The following is a 12633-nucleotide window of genomic DNA, read 5'->3' as shown; positions in this document are numbered from 1 at the left end:
CAAAGATTCCTTATCGTCCATAATGGTCACGCTGGGGATTTAAGGGGTGGGTTTTGTGTGCAACACAAAAAGTGGCAGTGTACTCTGAGTGATTTCATACTGAGAAGGGAAGAATGGACAAATCTTAAGTGCATATGCAGTGCCCTAAGAACTATAAGTACAGTTTCCTTTTCTATGCCAGGCTTGCAGACAAAATGCATTCCCGGTTTCTTCACTGGCATCACCTTCCCCCACCCAATGAATTCCATACCGGAGCTATTTTGCCTTCAGATTCTCACAGATGAATGTAGGGAGCTGTTTCTCTATAGATAAAACAAACATGAAAATCTGTAAAATAATCTGTGCCTTTTGCTAAGTATATGGCAGTATGAACCACTACAAATTGAGCTGGCACACTGCAGGTGAAACGGCAACAAAAAATTGTCATTTTCAGATCAGATTTCAAAGATAAAGAGATTTTGGGTTTTGGATTGTTAAGGAGGGTGGAGAGAGAAGAAATTTTTTTTTTTTTAAAGGAGAAGTCAATGTTGGTGCATGTCTCTGTTTTAGGTACATACATCATGACCACTGCCCTGTTGCCACTCTTGGAAAAAGCAGCTGATGCCAGAGTGGTGAGTCTGTGATGCTGTTTAAAAGGGGTGTTTTACTATTTTTACCTTCTGGCTTGTAACAGCAGTTCTCTGACTGTGTTAGCAATGCAGGATTACTTACAATGCTGTAAGGATCTCTAAAATCCTCCTGGATTTTGCTAACAACAACCTCCTGCTCTAAGGCAAAGCTCCTGCCTGCTGCTCTCAACCTTCATTGGAAATCAGAGTAAAACATTTCATTTGGGAACTTACCCTCTTAGATTCCCTAGGGCAAGTTAGCTCCTGCAGCAGAGTGCAAAATATGCACAACAGGAGTATAGGCTTAAAAGAACTTTACATATCTTCGTGTAAAAAAAGACAGCAGGTACATTTTTAAAAATAAAATTTCCCAAGTTTTATATGGCTTCTAATTAGCTTTGGTAAATGATAAACATACAAACTACAAATAGTGCTATTCTGCTATTTTCTTTATCCCCATTACTTTCCAAAAGGAAGAAGCACAAAATTCCTGAAATTAATCAACATCAGTTTGAATGAAAATCCCTTCTTAAAAATCTTATGTATCTTCCATCTCATCTCCAGGTATGCTCTACACATGAGCATAAGCATAATGCAAGGAGTATGGAGAGGAATCCTGCTCCATAGGGACTTCCAGCTATGGCCTGAAGACTATATTGCATGCATGAGTGCATCTGTGGGGAGTTCCTAGTTTTGCTTTTCATTCATTTGTTTTTCATTCATTTCATTACAGATCACTGTTTCTTCTGGGGGCATGCTTGTTCAAAAATTAAACATATCTGACTTGCAGTCGGAAAGTGGGTCATTTGATGGGACCATGGTGTATGCACAGAACAAGGTACAGCCCATGGGAGTGAAAACAAAGCCCAGCCCTTCTTTGCTAGGCAGCTCATACCATCTGCTTTGCAAAAAGCCTGTTGGTCACTGTTGCTTTCCCATTGCATCCAACCCATATGCAGATGCACAGGCAGTAATCTGCAGGAGTACAATGGCATGCCCTTAGGAGTGCATACATCTTGCATGGAGGAGAGCACGGCTAGAATTTGATTTGATATGAGAGAAGTCCCAAGGGGGAGCACTGTCTTTAGCTGATGAACCCTGTCTGCCTGCTTAGTTCTTGCCCACAGTCTGCAGCAAGTAGATAATGGTCAGTAAAAGCAGTGCAGCTGCTTTAAAAATAAATTTGTAGCCAGGGTATGGATGGCAATGACTGTGGAAGTCTCTGATGAAATTATCCAATAAATCCAGCCAGGATGAGCAATGTACATAAATGCTCTGGTATTTATGGCACATTTGATGTAGTTTATTTCCCTGGGAACTAATTTGGTGGACAGGCTGTTGAACTCGGTGCTAGTGTGACTCTTACTGCTCTATCCTAGAGACAGCAAGTTGTCCTGACAGAGCAATGGGCAAAGGCTCACAGGAATATCCATTTTTCCGTGATGCACCCTGGCTGGGCAGACACTCCAGGTAACATCTGCTTCAGACTCTGACAATATTTTTTTCTTTTCAGGATTTGTTTAAAAGCAAAGAAAAATGAAACTTTCTAGTATATTTTTCCAACAGGTGCAGTAATTTATTTTCTTCAAACTGGTGCCTGGAGTAGTTTTATATCCCCTTGGTAGCTCTATTCTGCACAGTGTCTATATCTAGAGAATAATAACGGGCAGTGAATGTTTCCAGCCCTGCACAAATGCACAGCAGAGACACAGTTCTTTAAGGTAACCTTTAAGTTACATTTGTAGTGGAACTGTTAAACACACAGATGGAGCTTCTGCCTCTGTAAGTACCAGTGTGCAGACACTGGGAATTTGTGAGGGTATATAGGAGAATGTACCACTGTGCAAGCCCTCTGCTCGCCCTCTGCTCTTCCTCTTAACATTTACTGCTGTTGAGAAGGTTTGGCCATTCAGCCCTTTGAGCTGCAGCTGTTCTTCAGTGACTGTGCCTGAGCAGGTGGGCCAGCATCAGTCATGCACTATGCATGTTGCATTCCCCAGTGTTTCCAGCCCCCAGTGCCCAAGCTTGGGATGCAGAATAGCAGTTACATCTCTAGGTCTTTTATAGGGATGCAGTTTCCAAAATTTGCTTCTGACAACAGAAGCATTTACCTTTTCTACTTTACGCTTGAAAATAGCCCTTTCCAACTAAATATCCTGGTATTTCTTTTTCTTTAAAGTACATTTGTTTTTGGACTTCCTTTACAGATTTCAAACTTAATGAACCATAAAGTTATCCCACCTTAAAGTTCAAAGACTCTCCAACCCCCCAAAATAAACACCTGCATTGAATGGGCCCTCAGTCACCATCTGTTGGACAAAATAAAATGAAACCAGAGTTTAGACAGGAAGTAAGCAATTTTTAAATACAATGCTGCAACTGGTTTCCTAAAACTGGTGAGAAAAGAAGAGCAAAAATCTCATTACAATACTGCTTTTTGGAATTCCTGTTTTCCCCGTGTTTGTCATCTTTATGGTTTAGAATGAAATTGGCAGAGGAACCTCTTACAGATCCTGTTGTCAGTTTTTTCCCTGCAATTTGACCCAAACAAACAAGTGCTATTCTCCCACAAGCCATCCTACTCCCAGATAGGGGGAAATACTCATTTTCTTCTCTAAACTCCAGAGATGGCTCTTCTCCTTCCTACACACAAAATGCCAATTTCAAGCTGGTTTGTGCTTTTATTTTTTGGTGGGGTTTTTTTGGGGGTTTTTTTGGGGGGTTGTTTTTTTTTGGTGGTGGTGGTTTTTTTGGTGGTTTTTTTTTTTTGTGTGTGTGAAAAAAGCCTTGCATGGCCAGCCACCATTGCATTGTTATCCTTTCCAGCTGTGAGGTCGTCCATGCCTGATTTCTATGAGAGGATGAAGAGCTCGCTGCGCACCGAGGCCCAGGGAGCCGACACCATCCTGTGGTTGGCAGTGTCTGCTGAAGCAACAAAGCTGCCCAGTGGCTTGTTCTTCCAAGGTAAGGAGCAGTGTCTCACAGTGCACAGACTGGAGATCCCCAGCTTGCTTGAGCTGAGGATCCCTGTCTGGCCTGGAAGGGGATGAAGGCTACACCAGACAGCTTGTGCAAAGGATAAAGCATTCCTCAAAGTTGTTTCAAGTCTAAGTGTTCGAGTGAGCATTGTGTTAAATTGTTATATTCCTGCTTTTGTCCTCTAAAGTAGCTGATAGAGACTTCAAAGCATTTCTTTAGGGAGGGCTGGGGATTTTTGTAATGAAAATGGCTGCATGTAGGACTGTGCCAAGGGAAGGTGAATCACAGCAGTCAAACAGCAGCTTTTATGATGCTAGGAAATGAGCATCTTTCTCACAGAGCATTGGGAGTTGGCTCCGCTTTGACAGGTTCTTCTTCCTATTGTTCCATGCTAGCTAAAACTGCCAATTCCCCCTTTCTCTAACACTGGGCAAAGACTTGAGCACAATGGCATTTTTGGCACTGTGAGCTTAGGGAATGAAAAGTAGAGCAGAGCCTTTCTTTTCTCCCAGGCAAATGACAGGCATCTTTGTAGGAGCAGCTGGAAGCAGAGATGCCTCAGTGGTGATGCAGCTCAGTCCAGAAAGAGAAAGCTCAGGGTAATTTCTTACAGAAGCTTCTTAGTGCACTCAAATCCTGATTCACTGAATTTCTATATGGAGAATGCAGGAAGCTCAGACTTTTCTGCATTTGGGTTGACTTTGTTCCTTCTGTCCCACAAACAGTCACACAGGGTTGGCTGACAGATACTTAAATGGGCATTTTTCTTGGCAGCATGTGGTGCATATGGAAACCCCACATCCCAGCTGGTCAGCCTTCTTTGTAGAACCAGGCTTTGCCTTCCTTTTAAAAACTCCAATCACTTTCTTCGGGTCCTAATGCTTCTGCTCAGTTGTTCTTTCTGTTTCTTTCATAATTCCACCAGGCCCTTCCCTTTGGCCTTTTTCTACTCCCAGCTTTGGTGAACAGGGAACATGCCCTGCCTCTTCAGCTAAAGCTACTGACTTTTGAGAGCTTTGTTCCTGGCATGACTGCTCTTAAAGCTGCAAGAGAAGTTCTGAGTCTGTCTTGTGCTTATCAAACAGTGGTGAAGTAATTTATTTGTTGCTCCTATGGCCTTTTGGAAGCCACAGCTTAGCATGGGCACTCTTCAGGCCCTTTCAGTGAAGGCTTTGGGGTGCAGGAGCACTTTGCCGCAAACCCCACACTTCTGATCCTAGGCAGCCATTTTCCAATCAGTCAAGTTTCTCTCCATTTTCTGCATTCTCTTCTCCTGTTCCCTCTGAAAGCAAACCAAAGCCAGCTCTTTTTTTTTTCCTGAGAAAATAATAAAGGGAAGTGAGAACATGACTAGTACTACCAGAATTCTCTGCTTCTGCTAAAATGTATAAAAAATGCTTAACAGAGACCTGCTTTCCAAAGACTAGAAGCATATCTCTGTGATGCTGAACTTGGCTTTCATACCTAGTTCCCAAACTTTAGCACAGGCTACTGGCAGCACTGTGGCTAGGTGGGAAGCCATTCATAACCAGTGATGGAGAAGGAAACATTCCTCTCTCTCCTCAGTTTTCCATGAGCAGAAGTTACATGGTGTGTGCAGTCAGGTAAACATTTGCTCTTAAGAGGGCAAATACCTCTGCTCTCCTGGGGAGCCCAGTGGCAGCCTGATAGGTTTTTAGGGAAAGCTGCTGCCCAGGATTGCAACAGCTTGTTCTTTTTGTCTCAGCTGGCTGCTGTGGAAGTTGGGCTTGCTAAGTAGACTTAACAGTGCTGCACCAGTGCTCTGAGTGTTCCACAGACACCTGACAGCATTCTTGTAAAGCTCCCAGGCTCTAGACACCATGATTTGGAGGGGAAGATCCCTTAGAGTGGATGGTGGTAACAGCTGTATTTACAGGCATCACATCTGGAAAACCAAGCAAAGCATCAAGCTGAGCAAACTTGGTTGGATACATGTCACTTGTGGTGACTGAGCAATAAGCCCAAGTTCCTTTGCGTTTAGAATTTAACTGTTGTTTCTAAGGATGAAAGTAAGCATTTTAAGATTGAAAATAATCCTAACTACAAAGTCCCAGCTGGGAATTTGTACATTACTAGAAATGTTATCCAGGAGGCAAGGAAAAATATTGTTTCAATTGCAAAAGCATCCTCTGCCTGCAGCAACAAACTCCAGCTATTGGTCTTTGCCTGGAGGTGCTGCCCTAGTGACAGGCATACCCCACAAGGAAGCCTTCCTTTTCCTAAAATGTCTCCAACTGAAAATGGGGGCTTGCTGCACAGTCCAGGTCATATTGTGCTACAGAAAAACCACTTCAACTCCAAAATACAAATTTGTTTAATTTTTGGTTTAGGAGATATGCTTAACTAACATTATTTACAGGTACCTAGAAGGTTAATTTTCCTGCCTTCAAGACCATGAGGTATGTTTGGGCAGTACAGAGTCTATCAAAAAAACCTCCTCTCTGCTATAAGAGAGTTAAATGTACCCATAAGGTTGTTTTTTTTCTCTTCTTTTCTTCCAGACAGGCAACCAGTTCCTACACACTTACCCCTAGCATACACCCACAGTCCACCAGAGGATGAAGAGAAACTAATGGAGATGCTGGAAGAGTTCTCCCAGAAGTTTAAATCCATTTCTCCAGGAATTTAGTGTCTCTCCTGACACAGTGTCACCACAAATCTTCTAATTACACAGTAATGTGCTGTTGAGGGGAAGTGGGATGCCATAGGCCTGTTAAAAATGAATTAGGTTCAGGTGTTCTCATAATGAGGTAGTAGAGTGGCACCTGTGTAATTTTTCTCTGCTGCCAAGTCTCTCCCATTGTGAATATGCAGCTGCTGCCTCAAGACACACTAAGGTTGTGTTCTTTGGATTGGAAGAAAAATTGAGAGGCATTAAAATAAGCCCTGAGACTTTGTAAAGTTACCTAGATAATTTAAAACACTCAGCACAGAGAAATGCAGAGGAGTGTACTTTCAGTAGCCTTCGTGAAGGACTTCAGGAAAGAAGTGGGAATATTTTAAGCAGCTTTTAACTGCTGTATTTGACAGGTTGGTGGCTTCCTTCACTGTATGAGGGTGACTGGGTTCAAGCATGTAACTGGGAATGCAGAAACTCTCTTGCAGAGCCTGCTTAGCTTAAAGGGAAGGATTCCTCATGGCCTTTAGTTTCTATAAATTAGTGCCGGTATGCAGAAGTGATCTGCTTCCTCATGTTTAAACAGCAAGAATTTAGGAACACTGCCAAATGCCTTCCACATTACTTGATGGAGCCAGGGCTAAATATTATCCCATTTATGTCAAAATACCATGAAGTAGGAGGTTTCAACACAACACACCCAGACATGGCTGAATCCAGCAGAGAAATGGCTGCATGACTGTAGGCACAAAAAGAAACATGCTAAGGTGTACCTGCTTGCCATTTCTGTGAGAGATTAAGGGAATTGTTTTATCATTGTGAATAGATTAAGAGAGGAAGGTGAGAACTGGTGTGGCACAGGTTTTAGAGGAGAATCCACCTCCTGATGAGAGGCTTGTATTTTGTCTGGATGTGTTTGCTTCCAGACACAGAGAACAGGATTCATCCTACCTGATCTGTGGACATTTGAATTACTCACTGAGTTTCTCACTGTAAATCACTAGAGGGAGAAATGGGCTTTTTCACAGGGATTTAGTGGATCTAGTTTAAGAAACCACTTATAGTGTTGCATCTTTCTAAGAGTGTTTAAGACAATGAGCTCACACTTAGACTTTCTTGGGGGACTCATTTTGTCTTAATGATTTCAGATTTACTGCAAAGCCAGGACTTTATTAACAAAGGTAACACCTTTTCTCCTGAACTGAATGTGTTTATTAACCAGCTGCCTCCAGAACCCCCCCAAGTTGCTGCACTGTTTCACACGTGGCTCACACCAGTGTGGTAGGACCAAGGACCTAAACACAAATATAACACAGATGTTCTTGAGCTCTCTGCAGTGCCTGGCAGCTAAAGACTGGTGATGGACAGAGGGGAGCTCCTTCTGTCTATTTTATGTATTTAGTTTCCTCCTGGCTGATGGTATTTCCTCATTATACAAAGATCTCCTATTAAGTACCAGTTTAAGAAAAAAACTGCTTTTTTCAGCCTATTGTCAATCTCCTTAGAAGATTTTACTGTCAGAGAGGCCCTGAGAAAAATTTCCCATGATAAGCAGTGCTGAGACAAGTCAGGCTGTCACAGCTCCTCCTGGGTCAGCATTCCAGTTATTGCCTCATTTATAAACTTAACTCCTTCTTGCACTACAGTGAAAGAAAACAACAGCAAGGCTTGTACAGAGGTTTATTTCCTGCAAATCTGGTATTAACATTTTCTGTGGTTTCAACTGTTAAATACAGTTACCCAAAACAAGAGCATAGCTGGAAGCACATATAGTAACTACATTTCTTAACCCAATAGCTGCAAGGCTAATAAAAACATTTGTATTATTTAGTATTTACATCAGTTTGCTTCTCAGCTCTGCAGTACAGAAGAAAAGTTTAATGACTGGTATTTAAATAGTTCATAAAAGTAAAAACTCTGCACTATATATGTGTATATTTAACACAATTTAGTCCACATTCTGCACTAGTGTATTTGAATAGCCTATATTTTTCATTTTGTGTCACAGCTTAAAAATGAAGCCAAAGTTAAGAAAACTGCTTTAATCAGTTTGGTCACAGTGTCAAAGAGCAACATGCTATGGTTTAAGAGCACTTCTGATTTAAAAAGAACTAAACCACAGGAACAGCAAGTAGAAACCAAGTCCAGAGTGTCACACACTTTGGTATTATGGTCCTGCTGATGCTTTGTTTCAGCCCGATTCCACGAGAGCAAACATGGCTTGTGGCTGCAAGCCAGTGAGAGGATTTGCCTAATGCAATCCAGAACGACTTGCACCTTCACGTAAGTGAATACTTTTACAGACTCACAGATTATGCTGAGTCAGAAAGGACCCACAAGGAGCAGAGTCCAACCTCTGGCCCTGCACAGGATGCCCCAAGAGTCACACCATGTGCCTGAGAGCACTGTCCAAATGCTTCTTGAACTCTGTCAGGCTGGTGCTGTGACCACTTCCCTGGGGAGCTGTTCCAGTGCCCAGCCACCCTGGGGGTGAAGAACCTTGTCCTGATATGCACCCTAAACCTGCCCTGACACAACCTTATGCCATTCCTTTGGGCCCTGTCACTGGTCACCCCAGAGAAGAGATCAGTGTCTGCCCCTCCTCTTCCCCTCACAAGGAAGTTGCAGATTGTGATTGTATCCCCTCAGTCTCCTCTTCCACTTTTAAAACTTTATTAACAAAATTAAAATAGCATCCAGTGACAGACGACCAGAAGGTGAAGGTGGCACAGATCCTTGCTAAGCAGTGCACACTGGGAGGTTGAGAGCACACCTGGTTCCTGGGAGTGGAATGACAAGCACAGCAGCTGCTCTTGCCACCCTTTCCAGTCCAGGTGCAGCCCCACACTTCTTGTGGCAGCCTTGAGCCTTTTATGACTGTGACCTCACTCTGATGGCTTCACATTTTCTTCATTTTGTGAAGTCACCTAGTTGGGAAGTTTTTGCTCTCAGGGATCTTGCACAGGAATGTAGCACCACAGAGCTCATGTGGAGTTGATCATTTCCCTACATCCTCATGGGAAGGTACAGCCCAGCTGCAGGACAGGAGGACTGACTGTAGTGATGCAGGGGCCACTGCAACTTCTCTTTTTGTCTTGGACGACAATTTTAGGATATCAATGTAACGGGTATCAAACAATTTTATAAACTGCATTTTGTTTTTAGTTTCCTATCTGGGTCATGTTTAGTCATTGTTTAAAAAAACCCAATAAACTAAATCAAGCTGTTGATTAAAGGTGCAAAAAATTGTTGTTTGCCTTTGAATGGGGGCACTCCCATACATACCTCACAATTGTGGAGTAAACTGCAAATACCAGTTGCTGGCATTTGCAGTAACACACGCTCCAGCTTCTGTGTTCTGCTCAGTGGGAACAAGGTGTGAGCAGAATAACCCCTTCCTGTTAAACAAGGCTCAGGTGGGATTTGGATATGGACTGCCTGGGCTCAAAGGGAGTTAGTTCTGCTAAACCCTTCATTGTAGCCTGATAAGTCACTCCTGAAAACCTCAATGTAAATGAATTAATTTGGTGGGGGGATAATCCCAACCATTTCAATTGTCAGTACAAGCACTAATTTGTATTTTTGTAATGACAAAGCCTTTCCAAAAGCCATGGCACTTGAAGCAGTACTAGTTTTCCTTAAGCAGGGCTGAACTTGGTGAGTGGAGAGTGCACCTGGAGTTAGTCTTTCAGGGAACAACCTGATAGAACAGTGGAGGAGGGCAGCTAGGAAGCAGTTCAATCTGTAAGTTCCTCTGTGTGTTACTCTCACATCCTTTCTGCAAAAATGAAGCACCCCATCTCATGACACTGGATCATACTTATTTAAAACTAGTGCTGGTCAACATCCACCCACAGTCATTTTAGCTAGGCAGTTTCCACTCTGGCAGTGTACAGATTTGCATCCTCCTGAGCTCAGCTCACAGTATTTTCCTGTTTGTCTCAGGCTTCCATCTCTTGCTTTGTTAGGAAAAGTAATTCTGGGCACATTTGAGCAGAGCCAGCAACCGATTATAAGAGATAATTTTAAAATGCAACGAAGATGACTTGAAAATTCTGTCTTCCTGTGGTCACCCAAAAAGCACTGATCTACAAAATGAGAGAAAGAAGGCTTTTAAAAGGCACTGAAACTGATAGGGAGCAAGTGCAACAAAAACACTTCTGGGACTAAAAGTCATCAAATCCAAGACCTTAAATTTGTGAAGTAGGTCAGTATTTATGTTCCTCTCTCTAGAGGGAGCCATCAGATAAAGAAAAATGATGTATTCATCTGAAGGAAATGTGTTTTCTCTCAAAACACAAGCTAATGCTCAGCTTTACGAAGGGGCACAGTGTCAGCCTGGCCAAAGGTCTTCAGCAGGACAGGTTTCTGCCCTGCTGCCAGGAGAAACAATTCAGACCTTTGCTGCACCAGCAGTGCCATTGCACAGATAAAAATATTGTCCAAACGGGAAGAGTGGTAAAACCTGCACTTGTGCAAACTTCAGGGAGAGAGGTCCCAGGAAGCGCCATTTTCTTTGATGGTTAAAAATCTTGAGCATCTTCCCTTTACTTTTCAGTTCAGAATCCACAGGGAGCCTTGGAGTGATGCACAAAATCATGCAATTCCTCTCCACTGCCCAGACACCATTTCCTTGGGGTGCTCACCCACTGCCAGGCACTCAGGGCAAGAATTGGTCCAGGCAAAAGACATGTCCATACAACAACTGTCAGTTTTATGACAATTCACAGAACAGGCAGGTGAATGATTCCAGCCAAAACTCAATAAACCAAATTCCTCATTACACACATAGAGAAGGAAAAGAAATAGCCAAAAGCTGATAGAAATTAATTTAGTGGGGTTAAGATACCACAATTTATTCAGCTACATGGGAGACACTTATTTACATAATGGAACAGTACTGGAAAGTGTTACAATGTAGTTGGTAGAAAAAGTCAAATTGTTGAGCAGCATTCATATAAAACACTGACCTGAACAAAAGCCAGTAAGAGCTTTTTTTCATATAAAATCCCTCTAATCAAAAAGACAGCAAAGCCCACGAGGTATTAGTCAGTATGACAACTTACCAAGCAGAGTCAGAAACAAGGCTCAGCCTTTGGAAAGCTAAACCACACCCAAAACTAGTGCTAATGACAAAGATATAGCAAGGAGTTTGTGAACTTATTTGCAAAAATTTCTTAATTACTTGGCTGTGGCAACCCCACAAAATTTTCTTGGGACAGGACAAAATAGGAGTGTTAGCAATGGGTTTTTCACATCTGAAGGAAACCCTGACCTGTGATAAAATGTAAGTATAAAGGTGATAAACCCTTTAATAAATTCAGATTATACAATAGCTAAAGAACAAATAACTGGAGAGACTATCTTCATAAGGCCTGACACCTCTTCTGTTCCATCTCAGTAGTATATGTCTCTTCTCCATCCTCTTAATATTGAAGTGCTTATGCATTTAATGCAGTCCTGAAAAAACTACTTGAGGTAGACAAATATTATTTGGCAATTGAACCAAAGAACAAGAAATGGAAGTCAAATCTTCATCGACTGGAACAACTCTGTGTTCCTTGTGGCTTCTGGCTCTGGACCATGGCTGCTGGCTGGCTTACACTACTGAGATGGGGCTTAGGTTTGTCTTTATACAGCTCTGATGTATATTCATTTCTATACTGTAGGTGCTTTTTGGTTTGGTTTGGTTTTTTTAGGTTTTGTTTGTATGCTAATAACATTCTTTCTTGGTGTCCCCTCTTTGCACTGACTTTGCCAGGAATGTGTTCTCTTGTTTTCATTTTGGTTTGAGTTCAATGTCCCTACTTGGCAGCAATTTCAATTGAACTCAATCTCTTTCTCTTCTGAGCAGTACAATGTGTCCTGCAGCAAACAAAATTTCAGAGATGGCCAAAGACTGGTCACAAGGGAAAATCCTGAAACTGGGAAAATGCAATGAAAAGCCACATGTGATCACACAAAGTTAATCTCAAATCCCAGAACTTCAAGTTTTTGGCAAGCTACGGACATTTTTTTATCTTTTGAGGAGCAAAGATTTCCTGCCAACATTCACAAGATGCAATTTTGAAGAGAAAAACCTCTGTCTTCCTCAATATTACATAAGAGGTGATCACTGAAGGGACTCAGCACATCAATACATCCTGAAAAAAGGATCAAGTTTGTTGTTACCATTGCATCTTCTAAGTCCTAATTAAAAACATCCCATGTGCTCAATGTGGTCTCCTGGAAAGGACATGGCTGTAAAACCACACATTGTAGCCCTATTTCTTGTGTGCTACAAAACAGAACTTTGGTTGCTGGTATGCAAATCCTGTTTGGAACAGCAAGGCCAGACATTAGTAATATTTGCTAATTTGTTAGTAACTAATTTGGTAGTAGTTTAGATTTAAGGAAAGATAGTTCTTT

The 12633-nt window shown here is 42.1% G+C and overlaps 1 protein-coding gene across 14 annotated transcripts in view; it reads left to right on the top strand.

Annotated features, from left to right (window-relative positions):
* DHRS12 (dehydrogenase/reductase 12) overlaps positions 1 to 12633 on the top strand; it is a 47876-nt gene that overhangs the window by 26454 nt on the left and 8789 nt on the right. For 11 of the 14 annotated variants that reach the window (XM_064408906.1, XM_064408912.1, XM_064408899.1 and 8 more), the window contains 5 exons: positions 550 to 611; positions 1342 to 1446; positions 1988 to 2078; positions 3435 to 3572; positions 6110 to 12304. In XM_064408906.1, the coding sequence (XP_064264976.1) occupies positions 550 to 611; positions 1342 to 1446; positions 1988 to 2078; positions 3435 to 3572; positions 6110 to 6237 (524 nt within the window). In that variant the 3' untranslated portion in view covers positions 6238 to 12304. Of the gene's footprint in view, positions 1 to 549; positions 612 to 1341; positions 1447 to 1987; positions 2079 to 3434; positions 3573 to 5967; positions 6008 to 6109; positions 12305 to 12633 lie in introns of those variants that run through there. The other 3 variants (XM_064408902.1, XM_064408903.1, XM_064408901.1) reach the window with 3 other exon arrangements.

This window comes from Passer domesticus, chromosome 2, assembly GCF_036417665.1.
Source record: "Passer domesticus isolate bPasDom1 chromosome 2, bPasDom1.hap1, whole genome shotgun sequence".
In the NCBI taxonomy this organism is placed as follows: domain Eukaryota; kingdom Metazoa; phylum Chordata; class Aves; order Passeriformes; family Passeridae; genus Passer; species Passer domesticus.
The sequence above is the reverse complement of the archived record's forward strand: the minus strand, read 5'-3'. Positions and strand labels throughout refer to the sequence as shown.